This window comes from Fundulus heteroclitus, chromosome 8 (assembly GCF_011125445.2).
Source record: "Fundulus heteroclitus isolate FHET01 chromosome 8, MU-UCD_Fhet_4.1, whole genome shotgun sequence".
NCBI lineage: Eukaryota > Metazoa > Chordata > Actinopteri > Cyprinodontiformes > Fundulidae > Fundulus > Fundulus heteroclitus.
Genome location: NC_046368.1, coordinates 4,158,269 through 4,171,956, shown reverse-complemented (window position 1 = coordinate 4,171,956; position 13,688 = coordinate 4,158,269). Strand labels below are relative to the sequence as shown.

The 13,688-nt window shown below is 40.7% G+C and overlaps 2 protein-coding genes across 2 annotated transcripts in view; both read right to left on the bottom strand.

Annotated features, from left to right (window-relative positions):
- LOC105915236 (spindlin-Z) overlaps positions 1 to 8,483 on the bottom strand; it is a 17,633-nt gene extending 9,150 nt beyond the window's left edge. Inside the window, exons 1-2 of the mRNA XM_012849274.3 lie at positions 8,335 to 8,483; positions 718 to 789 (exon numbers count right to left, since the gene is read on the bottom strand). The gene's annotated coding sequence lies outside the window, so the exon portion shown is untranslated. The remainder of the gene's footprint in view (positions 1 to 717; positions 790 to 8,334) is intronic.
- A 4,968-nt stretch (positions 8,484 to 13,451) lies between these two features.
- zmp:0000001301 (acyl-CoA-binding domain-containing protein 6) overlaps positions 13,452 to 13,688 on the bottom strand; it is an 11,797-nt gene continuing 11,560 nt past the window's right edge. The window contains exon 18 of the mRNA XM_036139967.1: positions 13,452 to 13,688. This exon is cut by the window's right edge and continues 45 nt beyond it. Coding sequence (XP_035995860.1) covers positions 13,629 to 13,688 — 60 coding nt within the window. The 3' untranslated portion in view covers positions 13,452 to 13,628.

Below are 13,688 nucleotides of genomic sequence, written 5' to 3'. Positions count from 1 at the left end.
CGAAAATGGAATAAAATTCTCGAGCAATATTTTCCGTCCTCCTCTGGACCCAGGAAGCGCTCCATCCTTCTCCAGACGCCGTTGGAACCCAGTCACCATTTATTCTAATGAGGTTAAAGCGCATTTCTTATTTTAGATCCATCCAAGAAGTGCTGGAGTAAAGACTTTAACTCACAAACCCTCAGCTGGACGAGAAAATGTTCCTTTCTTTGTCCAAAATGCACAAGCAGTGAGCAACAGGCCTCAGTTGGCAGATTAAAGGTTAAAATTAGAAAAGAAAAGAAAAAACACTGCAAAAAGTGAACTAAAAGTAAAATATTTCTTGAAATTAGTGTATTTGTCCTTGATTTGAGCAGGTAAATAAAATTATCTGCCAATGGAATGAGGTTTTTGCACCTAAAATGGGAACAATTGTTCTCCATCATCTTCTTTCAAGTGCAGGATGTCTAACCATCTTATTTTAGAGATAAAATACTCGTTCCTCTGGCAAATCAAGGGAAAATACACTCATTTCAAAACAACATTACTTGCTTTTAGTTCCCTTTTTGCAGTGCAAGTATGGCTGCTCAGAGGACAAAATGTCATTTAGCTAAAAACAATATGGCCGACACCGTCTGTACTGAGCAGCGCCGTGCTTGGAGAAAGCATGGTGGCGGTGGCGTCATGATTTGGGCTCGTTCTGCTGCGTTAATAAAAGTTAGCTTAATGAGGTTCTACCTGATCTCAGGTCCACGGGGGTTTTGGTGCTGCTGCTCGACTTTCAGCTCCTGAACCAAACGTGAACCAAACCTGGGAGGAAACACAGTAGTTCAGTCAGACGTGTCTTCAAAACGTTTTATGAGCGCGTACGAGGAGCACCAGGTAGAGCGCAGTAAACTGCAATTTCATCAAAAACTTTCATTATTTCAGTCAGAGCATCAAAACACCCGCAGCTCCTAAGATATTAACGCTTACAGCAAAAAAAAGTGAAGCTTCTCAGAAACGTCAAATATTGCAGGAAGCAACTAAAAACTTATTTTAAATAAAAGAGAAACATCCTGTCTGACATAGATAGATAGATAGATAGATAGATAGATAGATAGATAGATAGATAGATAGATAGATAGATAGATAGATAGATAGATAGATAGATAGATAGATAGATAGATAGATGTTGTGATTATAAGGAAAACTGCTGGCTTCACATTTATCCAGCAGAAAAGACACAAAAGTCATCACTAAGCAAGCTGGCTGTCCACAGGATACGACACCGAAGCTTATTAAAGAAAAGTTAAGTGGAAGGAAAAAGTGCACAGGCAACAGAAACCCTTTCTGCTCCCATTTCCTACTTATGACCAGCAGAGGGAGACAAAGCTCCAACAGGCACACAGGCCTTTGTGTCTGGTTCCAGCTGGAAAACCCTGAAATACATCTTAATCAAAGCAATCCTGTAAAATAATAACACTAATATTAATAATAATAAAAATCCTGCAGAGCAGAGTGGGTCAAACTTCCCTCACAACGATGTAAAAGACTCGTCACCAATTATCACGAAGCAATTGACGGCAGTAGTTGCAGTTTGCTGAATTTTTCCGCTTATTGTTGTCTGATGCGATCTGAAATGGTCGCTTCTGATTGGCTGATCGGCGCCTCCTGACGATTCCTCTCCCATAAGAGCCTGTAGCTGAAGTGCAGCTGAGTCTGGATCCAGACAGTGTTCTGCTCAGAGACCGACTGGATAAACCGTCACCTACAACACTAAACCAGCCGTCTGTGACTTTAGTTCCTGCAAAATTTAGTTTCCCCCAAAGACGTCAGACATGTTAAGCCTCATTTAATACGTTTCCCTTTGCAGCCACCAAAATCTGCGTCCGGTTCTTGCCAGTTCACAGACGGAACTAGGGCTGAACAATTAATCGCATTTTCAATATAATTGCGATTTAAAAAAAAACAATTTCCAAATCGCAGAGTGTGCAATTTTTGGCTATGTAACAATTAGGGAATTAGACACGTCCATTAGGTGTTGGTAAAATGTTTAAAGTGGGTTTGCCTCCACATGGAAGGGAAGACAGTTGCAGCAGTGAGATAATCTAATTTTATTACTTGTTTTAGAGTTTATATAATCATACATAGCATTAAGTACAGGTCAATCAGTTTAATACATAGACTTGTTTGTTGGTTGCACTTTATGTTCAACAAGGATTGATGTCCAAATCAACTAAAAGCTGTTCTCTTGAATAATATTCTGATTAATAGAAACATTAACACTTCTTGTTTTAAATAGTCCTTGTTTACAAACATCTTTATTTAGAGGCCATTTTTGTTGCTTGTGGTTAATGCAGAGAAAAGTCAAAATTGCAATTTTGGTTGAAATATATTGTAGTCAGAACGCAATAATTTCTGCTCTGAGTTTAGATGCTGCGGGTCTTTTAGCACCTGATCTGCACAGCGAGGAAACAAAATGATTTGTTGTTTGTATATGTTTAAAAAGACATGATAAATTAAACTGTAAAAAAAATAAATTGCATTAAATCACAATATTAAGAAAAAAAAATTGCAATTAGTTTATTTTCCAAAATCGTTCAGCCCTAGACGGAACCGCTGTTGGAGCAGAACCTGGTGGTTCTCAAAGATAAGCAGAGGCCTGAGGAGAAAACAAGCTGCTTCAGTTTAAATTAAAGGATATTTAGCTGCTGCTGATGTTTCTCATCTTAACTGAAGAGTCGATTCTAACACTGATTCAGAAGAAAGACAGAAAGAAAGAACCCTCTGGTTCCTGACTTCTCTTAGAGGAGCCATCGGTCAGCTTGACTTTAAACATGTTCCGGTTCGACCCAGAGGGCCCGACCCAAACTGCAGCATCTGCCTGGAGGTGAAAGCTGAACCGTGAAGGTGCCGCATCCCAAACGCTGGAGCTCAATTATTGAACGGTGGAGCACAGCAGGCGGCGTGCGGTGCATTATTTATCTGCAGGCCGGGTGTTATGTAACGCATCTGCCCCTCTAGCTGCTCTGTTCACGGCCTGTAAGGACACCAGAACCAGAAGGATCGACCCGACGGGGCCAGGAACCCGGTGGAAAAGAGTTTTCCACAAAAACACCAGCAGACACCTGGCGGCTTCCTGGCTCAGGCAGAAAAGAAGCTTTTGTTCCTCTGAAAGTTTTATGACAGCGACGTTTTTCCAGCAGAGGCGACGATGAAACCTCAACGCATTCCTGACCAACCAGAACCTCAGAACATTCTGCAGAGCCCGGCTGCAGCCGCCGTAGTTCTCGGCACGCCGTGACTCATCCGGCGCTCCGGAGAGGCGGGATGACGGCGGGCGTCGCTCCGGCCCGATTCAGGGTTTAAATAAAAACAACCGGGACGGGTTGCAGAACACGGCGGGAAACCTTCACCTCCTCTAACCAAGAAAAAAACAACGGGCCTGTATGCAGAGAGTTATGGCTGGTGCCAGTAAAATCTGAACCTTTTCCTCCTCCTCCCCCCCCAAAAAACATCTGGATCACATCAAGTTCAAGCACCAGGCGTCCTGCAGACTCAGCATCTGCAACAAGCCGGAGATTTTTCCTGACCCAAAGAGCCGGTCAAGTGCATCAATGTTTCATTCATCAGTTCTGCACAATATATATATATATATATATATATATATATATATATATATTCCATTTTCTGGCAATGGACCAGAGTTTTCCAACTCTTATTGTGACTAGAAATAACAAAGTTATGAATCATTTCCAAAGCAACATCGAGTTTGTTTTTATTATGAATTTTAAATAAATTTCTCACAAATCAGGTGAAGCTGATTCTGGTTTAATTTCAAAGTAGAGTTTCTGCTTTAAATAACCAGGGGTGTTTCATTTAGATCTGACTCTTATTGTGATATATGGGGGGGGGGGGGGGGGGGGGGGGGTGATGTATTAAGGCTATCTGACCCCACAAATGGAGACTTTTCAGGGTCATGTTTTGAACAGACGGTACTGTAATGCCAGCTGTGGTGCTACCGTAGAAATAAACTCCTAAATTTAGCCGTTTATGGTTAACTTAAAACCAACCAGAGAGAAAACCAACGTCACGGTGGGACACGGTGGTGGCAGCATCATGCTGTGGGAAGCCAGCGTTTCAGTATAACTTTATTTTATCAAACCTTTATTTAACCAGATGAACGACCCGTTGAGATCAAGACGTCATTCACCAGCTGGTCCTTAAAGGCATCAGCTAACGTCAACGTGGTCAACAGACGACAAGAGCAAAACATCTATTTAAATATGTGGTATCAGCAATTTAACGAATAAAATACAACAGTTACTGTTACATCAACGATCTACAACTCATAACAGGAACAACCTAAGATTTAAAACAGGGGCTGTTTGAGGGGTTTCCGTTGTCGGTTTCTTAAGACAGAGCGGACGGTTTCAGTGAAACCGGTTCTGGTGGTTTCAGTTCAGACTGCGGGGCGTTCAGAGCAGACGAACTGAAAGTACAACCAGTCAGGACACAACGCTTTGCCTCAAAACATATTCATGTGCCACGGCTGGCCTAGTCCAAGTCCAGACCCAGAGTTGAGACTCTGTGGCGAGTTGTGAAAGCTGATGTCTCCAGAACCTTGATCCACAAGATTCTGGAGTGTTTATGGAAACTTTTGACCATTATTCCAGAAGAAGTGCATTTGTGAGGTCAGACGCCGATGTTGGACAGGAGGGTCTGTTGAGGTCTGAGCTCTGAGCGGGCCGGTCCGGTTGAGCGACACCAGGGATCCAATCATTGTCTGAAATTAACTTCCTGATCCACCGTTGGTCAGTAGATGTAAAAATCAACCAGCCAAGCATATTTTTTACCGGCCAACATATTAATTCTGACTGACTCCAGCTAAATATCTCCAGATAATGGCGCTACGTAATTAGCCTGAGCTAAACGCTAGCTGTTAGCAAACAGACACGACGTAGCTGCTGTAGTTCTCGTGTCACATGTGAGTGTTTGTGTACGTTTGTTGTCATACGAAGCAGAAGAACATAAAGAAGCATCGACCCAGATGATGACTGAAAAACACAATTTATGTGGTGCTAACATTTACTCGCCATGTAGCAGCTAGCTCTCTGAAATTTACTCACCAAACAGAAAATTTACTCACATTCGGCGTCTGGCGAGTGTTAAATTCAGATGCATCCCTGCTCCAAAGATCACTGAGTCAAATGAAAGGCTCGTAAAAATGGCCTGTCACGATAATCAATAAATCAATTAGTCGATTCATTAAAATAAGCGCCATAGTTTGCGTATGCATATTTGTTTATTCCCTGTTGTGTTTCCGTCTCCTCTCTCTGAAACGGCGGGAAAGCTAAAAGGTTTCAGTACGCTACATCGGCGTCTGCTCGCCCTTCCCACCTCGTTTCCTCCGTGTAGGAGAAGTTAAATCTAACCAGGGTTTCCCACAGAAAACGGGGGAATCCTGACGGTAATGGTCTGGTAGCTCGCGCGATGCCTGCGTCAAGCTAACAACAGCTAGCCCGTTAGCTTAGGTGACCGGGATGTTTTCTTCCAGACTGGAACTTTACTGACAATTCTACGTTTCTCTAAAACAGGGCTGTCTCATTTTTATACCGGGCCACTTTGGCAACATAAAATCATTAAAAGGGCCGGTTGCACCTGTATAGACGACACTTTTGATTTCATAATTTCATTTCAGTTCACACAAAAATGTAAAAAACAAATTCATAGTATCATAAAACTAACACCTCTAAGCTCAGTTTTTACAGTTTAGCTGCAAAATAAAAAGTTGATATTGGGTTGAGTTACACTTTAAACTCTCATCATTCTCTATTTGGACATTTCTGGGTTGTTTGCTGGTGTTGTGGAAAAACTGACATCTAGTGGCAATGAAAAAAATAAAATAAAAATAAATCAACATTCGCTACAGGAGCTGCAGTTTTACCCATTTTATACACAGAATACATGTCTCTACTTCATGACATGATGAGCCTTTACTGGGTCTTAAGGGCCAGATAAATTGCCTTGACGGGCCGGATTCGGCCCACGGACCTTGAGTTTGACACGTATGCTCTAAAACATGGAGGCATTTAAAATAAACAAACTCAGCGTGGCGAGTAAAGGCTGGCGGCCAGCTAGGCTTATAACACGGTGGGGGAAACCCAGCTAGTGTCTGGTAGCCACAAGTTAACAACGCTAGTTTGGAATAAAATAATGAGTCGTGTTTGTCAAAGCCAAACACGACCGCTCCAAGTTCGGCGTATATTGGATTTAAACCAAATGACGCCACCTCTCATTTGTCTGAGCCAGCAGGTTGAGAGGATATACCAGCAATAATATGCCGTTATCATGTTAGTTAAATAAGGTCTCCAAATGACAATAATACGATTTATCGCAATGTATCGTCCAGCAAAATCTTTTATTGTGACAGGCCAACTAGCAACAAGGTCTCTGCAGAATCGAATGACGTGATTGGGGGAATCTAACCACCTGATCGGGTGTGGCGCCGATGTCTTTATGGACCTTACTTTGTGACCGTCATATTGAACCTTGCAAATTAAGATCTCACTTAAGTTCTTATGCAAATAAGGCAGGTGAGTGAATGCTTTCGGCAGCAAAGTGGATATAAATATATATATATCGGTTATCGGCAATAACAGCAATATTAGTATCGGATATCGATATTGGGACTACATTTTTATATCCCTAAAAAGAAGCAGGTTTTTGCATTTATTCAGCTTGATCTGAAGTTTAAGTGTGACAAAAACAGGGTTAATCTCTAAGGGATCAAACAGTTTTCCACAGCAGTGAACAGGCGCTTCTTAGTAGATTAGAATATCATCAAAAAGCTCTTTTATGTCAGTAATTTAAGTAAAAAAAATGTGAGACTGAAATAGATTTATTAGTTGCAGAGCAATGTATTTCAAATATTTATTTCATAGTTATGGTTCATACAGCGAATGAAAACAAAAAAATCAGTTCCTCAGGGAGGGGAACTGATTTTATTCCAGAATAAACTAAGAACAAAATCCAAAAAAGTATGAACTAAAATGGGAGCAACTAACAAATATAACTAAGAAAAATAGAAACATAAAGAAATTGAAAAACTCAAACAACTAAGAATAATTAACAGAAGGAAGTAACTAAAGAGAAATTTAAATAGAAACATAATTGCAAAGAAATCATCAAAATTATACAAACAGCAGAGAATAAAACAAAGGAGATTTTGAATAGAGAAAGATTATTTTATGAGCTACCCTGATGTCGCAGAAATGCGAATATTACAGAAATGTTGACTTAATTATTACATTCAAAAGGCGAATTTAATCGATTCATTTCACACAAAATTAGGCTCCTCAGATTATTGCAGAACCAATAAAAAGGTTCATATACAATCATGTAAAGGAATGCAGACATGACGGTTGTCCAGCAGACCGCCACTAAACAAGCTGCCTGTTAACAGACTTAGTGGAAAATTAAGTGGAAGGAAAAAGTTGGCCAGAAATAAAATGAACACCATGAACAGGAATAATCACATATTTTATCGAAGTCCTAATTAACGGGAAAAAAGGTGGCCTGACTGAAGCAGCCCAGGACCCGGGCTGCCCTCTGGACACCCCTGCTGGAGGACATCTCTAGTCTTCAAACAGGGTTCGTTTGAAAATAATTAACAATGAAGCGGCACTGACGCTGCTGGGGTTCTGATTGGGCCGGAGCTGCATCACCTGGACTGACCTACCTGCAGGTTCTGACCTCAGACTTTCAGCTTGTGGTTTCCCCCAAGAGGAAAACCTGGAGCATCCAAACAACTTGTTCATGCTCCTTCTGCTGCATTTGAATATGACAATGCACCAAAACGCCTCAGTCACAGGAGCCCTTGGCTTAAAAATGCTTTTTGTCCCTGCAGTGTGAAAGTCGTGCAGTGCACGCAGCTGCTGGTAGCACCTTCCCACTGATTGTTTGAGCTAAATGTTTATTTTCTAATTACTGTCTGCAGTGAGAAAACGGGAGGAAAAAGCAGGTTCTGCAGCAGGGCCAGCGTCAGCCATGTTGCTCGCCTTTTTCCCTTTATCTTTCCAGTCCATTATTAACAGATGAGAGGGAGGAAGGGGCGGATTCCTGCCCCGGCCCACAGGACGGCAGGGGCACAGTCTGAGAGTCTAACCCGGGACCAGGACCGTCCCAGACGGGGGAGACAGCCGGGGACTGGGTTAGGCATCTAGCTGTCTGCTGCTGCTGCTGCTGCTGCTGCCTCTCCCGCCCCTCCCCCTCGGCGGGAGAACGCAGCCAACAAAACGAACGCTCCGTGTGTTGTTGTTGGTTGTTTACCTGCATGCTAACCGGCCAGGTGCACGCTTCCTTCTGTCTTACCGTGAAAATGGCTTAAAGGAGGGAGTCTGGGGCGGGAAAGCGAGGGGGTTCCGGGCCTCCTGCGGCTCGGTCCACACAGCCCGTTCCGACTTCACAGGAACCAGAGACACTTCACGGCCATCTCACCTCCAGCAGTCAAGATGGAAGCAGCGAGACGGGAGACATCCGGCCGGGCCTTTCGAAATAAAAGCCAATTTCAGCTATGTGAAATTATGTGAAAAACGAAAATCTATATCTAATACAAAATGTTAATTTAAATTGGCGGAATGTATTTCGTTCTTACATGTAAATCAATTGCACTTTGTATATATAATATTTTTATTGATTTACGTGTAAGAACGAAATACATTCCGCCAATTTAAATTAACATTTTAAATTAGATTTTTTATGTATATATATATATATATATATATATATATATATATATATATATATATATATATATATATATATATATATATAATTCATTGAAGGTACACCTGGTCTGGTGTTCTGTTAGCTGTGACATCATCATGGGAGGCAGATCATCCTCTATTACCATCTAACATAGAAAGTACTCCTGGGTCAATGTGAGCTTCTGTGCTTTCTGTGTCTCTGCTCTGTCTTCTCTAAGCCCCAGTGGGTGGAGGCAGATGAGCGTTCACACTGAGCCTGGTTCTGGTTCTGCTGGAGGTTCTCCTCCCTGTTAAAGGGGAGTTTTCCTCTCCACTGTCGCTTCATGCATGCTCAGTATGAGGGATTGCTGCAAAGCCATCAACAATGCAGACGACTGTCCACTGTGGCTCTACGCTCTTTCAGGAGGAGTGAATGCTGCTTGGAGACACTTGATGCAACCTGCTGGGTTTCCTTAGAGAGGAAACTTTCTCACCAACCTGGAGGATCTGATGGAGTCTGACTTTGGAAACAGCCTTTAGTTGACGTGATGGGAACCATCATCTATACCTTCTTTTCCAGTGGTGATTGGTTCACCTGGACAGCTCCAGGACAAACAACCACGTACTTATACCAGGACCTAAGGGTAATTTTATTGGTTTGACGTGACAAACTGCATAATTCATCAAGTTTATATTTCTGTATGTTTGAGATTGATATCTTTTTTACTCTATGAATGTCCAGCTACTTTTCTGTCTCACTAATTCCTTGTGTGCAATGCCTGCCACTGCGTAATGTAACATATGTCCCCTTTGGGGACCTAATACAGCGAAGTGAACTGAGGTGATTTATTTATCCTTCTATTTATATACATATTAATTCTGAACTTGAAATGTTTTCCCCACTGAATAAAAGTCTCAAACATTTTCAGTGTTACATTATATCCCCATAACATAAACAGGAATGTGAATCTTTACCTGTCAGGGTAAGGACTGCAGAGTGTGTTTTAATGGGAATCCAGCCTTTATTCTGGCAGAATAAGTAATTTATCACCAGTAAATTAGAATACTTTCTTCCTAGACAAAATCAACTGATTCATATTTAGTTTGCAGTAAATTTTCCTGGTGTAAAACCACAAGTTGGCCAGCCTCACAATCTTATTTTATTGTATCATTTTGTTAAAATTATCTGTAGTTTTTCTTCTTTTCTTATCAGTGGATGACATCCAACAAACATCTATGACTACATCCGTATTATTTGTACAGATTAGTCTGATTTTAAAGAGAAACAAAATATTTTTGCGCAGTCTTGTTTTGGTTAAAACGTTGTTGTTTTTTATTAGTAGCAGTATAAATCTCCCCGTGCATTATTTATAAAACCTGCTTTTACTTTTCGTTCGGTGAGCGTACTTCCGGGTGTTGTGACGCCACCTTGACGCCCCTCCCTCTCGCTCTCCGCCCCTGCTTTCTTCTGCCAAATAGTGCGACCGAGAGGAACCACAGGGAGCCAGACTGGCGCATTACGCCGTTCTTCATCGCTGAATAGTGATCCGTCCTTCGGTTGAATGCGACAGAGGAGGCGACAGACAGACAGGAGACATCCTGAGAGAGAGACACACCGGGAGACATGTCCACCTGTCCAAAGTGTTGACTGCGTAACAAAGAGCGTTAGAAACGCACCCATGACGGGTTTAATGTCTCCTTTTGTTCTGCAGAGCTCTGCTGCAGTGTCTGACTAAACAATCCATCATGTTGGATTACTCACAATGTTGGGATTTTTAAAAAAAAAAACTAACCAAAAAATTAAGGAACGTCCTTCTTTTTTTTTTAACATAAATCTGGTGCAAATTTGTCTCTTTTGTCCCTTAAATCAACTCTTCAAGATCTAAAACAGGATATAATCACATTTTACTTCTGGTATACCATAAAAAAATACCAGAACATGATTGAACTAAATTAGAATTTAAAAATAAGTGTTTAGGAAAGCCTGCACTGCAAAAACGGATGCAAAAACAAGTAAAATGTTCTTAAAAATGTGTCTATTTGTCCTCGATTTGAGCCAGTAAATAAGATTATCTGCCAATGGAATGAGTATCTTTACCCCTAAAATAAGATAATTAGACATCGTGCACTTGAAATACGATGATGGAGATGAATTGTTCCTATTTTAAGAGGAAAAATCTTATTCCGTTGGCAAATATCTTATTTACCTGCTCAAATCAAGGACAAGTACACTTAGTTTAAGAAAATTTTACTTATTTTTAGTTCTGTTTTTGCAGTGTGAAGAATGAAAAGTAAGTTCCTTATCTTGTAGCCTACTCTTCTTTTAATTACCATTTCCTGCCCCATATTCTCTCCAAACCCAGAAGCATAAAGCAGCTTTTCTGTCATTAAGAGGTTCAAAGGACCAATAAGAGAAAATTCATAGTTTTAGATTGAAATACCTTAAAAATAAAAACCACTGGCAGCATCTGGTTAGATGATCTAAGAAGCCAATAAGTCCATAATATATTTTGTGGCTTGGCCATGGAGTGCCCTGAATGTTAAAACCAAAATCTTAAATTAGATTTTAAAATAATCAGGGAGCAATGAAACGAGAACAGGCCTTACGTGGTTTCTGTTAATAGCTCCAGGTAAAAGCCTTGCTGCACCATTTTGCACAATCTGAAGGCTATCCAGACATGCCTTGCTTAAACGAGTAAAAAGACCTTTGCAGTAGTACAAGTGAGATTAAATGAAAGCACAGACAAGCATTTTTAGTTCTGTCTGTTGTTTAATAATAAAAACAAAACTTCCCAAAATGTCTAACGCAGAAGGAAAGCTGGCAGGAGGTTCAGGAACTGGGCCAGGCATGTAGAAACTGCAAAACAGAGAGACGAGGAGAGAGAATACAAAGTGGAATCAGACAGAGCAACGGGGAGAATTAAAGAAATGGAAGAAAGCAGCAATGAAAAAATGAAAACCAGAGAGTTTAAATACAGGGGGGCGAGTGGAGAAAAGTGGGCAGAGACAAGCGAAGGTAACCAGGATGAGATGAGACCAATGAAGACAGGTGAGCTGAGGAAAGATTAAAACCAAAATGTACCCAGAATAAACTAAGAACATAATCCACAAAAGTATGAACTAAAATGGGAGCAACTAACAAATATAACCAAGAAAAATAGAAACATTAACAGATTGAAAAACTCAAACAACTCAGAATAATTAGTAAAAGGAAGTAATTAAAGAGAAATTAAAATAGAAACATAACTGCAAAGAAATCATCAAAATTATACAAACAGCAGAAAAGCAAAAAACATAAAGATCGTTACAGATTCTTCCTTCTGTGCATACGTCTCAATTCGTCCCTCATTTCTTCCTTTATTCCTTCAGAAATTCTGGGGAAGTATTAATCAACATGTCATTTAAAGGTTGCAAGAAAGTCTGAAATAAAGATGTAAATAAATAATCTCTCAGTTATCAGGCTGGAGGTTCACTTTCCAGCAGGAGAACCACCCTGAACATGCAGCCAGAGCTATTATGGGATGGTTTAGATTAGAGCAGAGTCATAGGTTAGAATGGCCTAGTCAAAGCACGGACCCAAATCCAACTGAGAACCTGTAGCAAGAGTTAAAATCTGATGTTCACATACGTTCGCTCAGTCTGACTGAGCTTTAGGTGTTTAAAGCTGGTAGAGACAAACCGATTCAATTCAATTTTATTTATATAGCACCAATTCCCAACACACGTCATCATCAAGTCTCTTTCCAAAGTCAGCTTCCATCAGATCCTCCAGGTTGGTGAGAAAGTTTCCTCTCTAAGGAAACCCAGCAGGTTGCATCAAGTCTCTCCAAGCAGCATTCACTCCTCCTGAAAGAGCGTAGAGCCACAGTGGACAGTCGTCTGCATTGTTGATGGCTTTGCAGCAATCCCTCATACTGAGCATGCATGAAGCGACAGTGGAGAGGAAAACTCCCCTTTTAACAGGGAGGAGAACCAGACCTGCAGCTGTCTTGTTCCGGTGTTGTTGGGACCGACATGCAGAGACGAGGCCTGCAGGAGATGAAAGCTGAATTTAACAAACAGAATCTAGAGTCCAGGTACAGACCGGAAACAGCCGGGTGAGAGCGGCAGATGATCCGACACGGAGGAGCAGAACCAACAAGGGTTTATACCGACGAGCCGGGTCAAAGGACGCTTCACAGGTGAGCAGCTGTTAAAGGCCGGGGAACCGAGGCACGCAGGTAAAAGATTAACACTGGTGACCAAAAAACACAGAAATGCAGAAAAACAAGAGACGCCACGACTGAACCAAAATGATCAGCCTAAATAAAAAAAATAACAGTTTTGAATCTTTATTTGTTATGAAAACAACAGAAAAAGAACAAAAAAACGGTTTAATTACTTCAAACAAAATTGCCCATCCCTAATTTTATAATGTAGAAGTACATTTACATTCGTTGCAAGTATAACCATCCATTCAAACACTGTAGATTTTAAATTTAATTTAAAAAGTATTAATAATCTTTGTGATGATTCCGTAATTTGTTGATTTTACAACATAATAATCATGTTAAAGTACATTTATTTAATATTTCAAGTATTTTCTTATTGTCACTGACCTTTATCAGGTTTTTTTTTTACCAGATATTTGTCTTTTTATGTCATTTGTCTTTTCATATCAGCTACTGGGAGAACACCACTTCACATACATCTCTGGTTTGGATTAAAAATCATACAAATTGACATTTATTAAATTTACTTGAACAGAAAGCCCTGGATGTTTATCATGTATCCATCAATTTAGGCTTTTTCCAGTACAATCATATTCAATCCAACAGACTGACATAAACTGTAGAAACATTTTTCCTGCCAGAAAGAAAGAATTTCCTTTTAATTTCTCTTTTTGATGAGTTTTTGATCAGACTTGGCGTTGAGTCGTTTCTACATTCCCTTGAACTGCTGCATGATGGACAACAGATGTTCGCTGCGTTTCTGGACGCT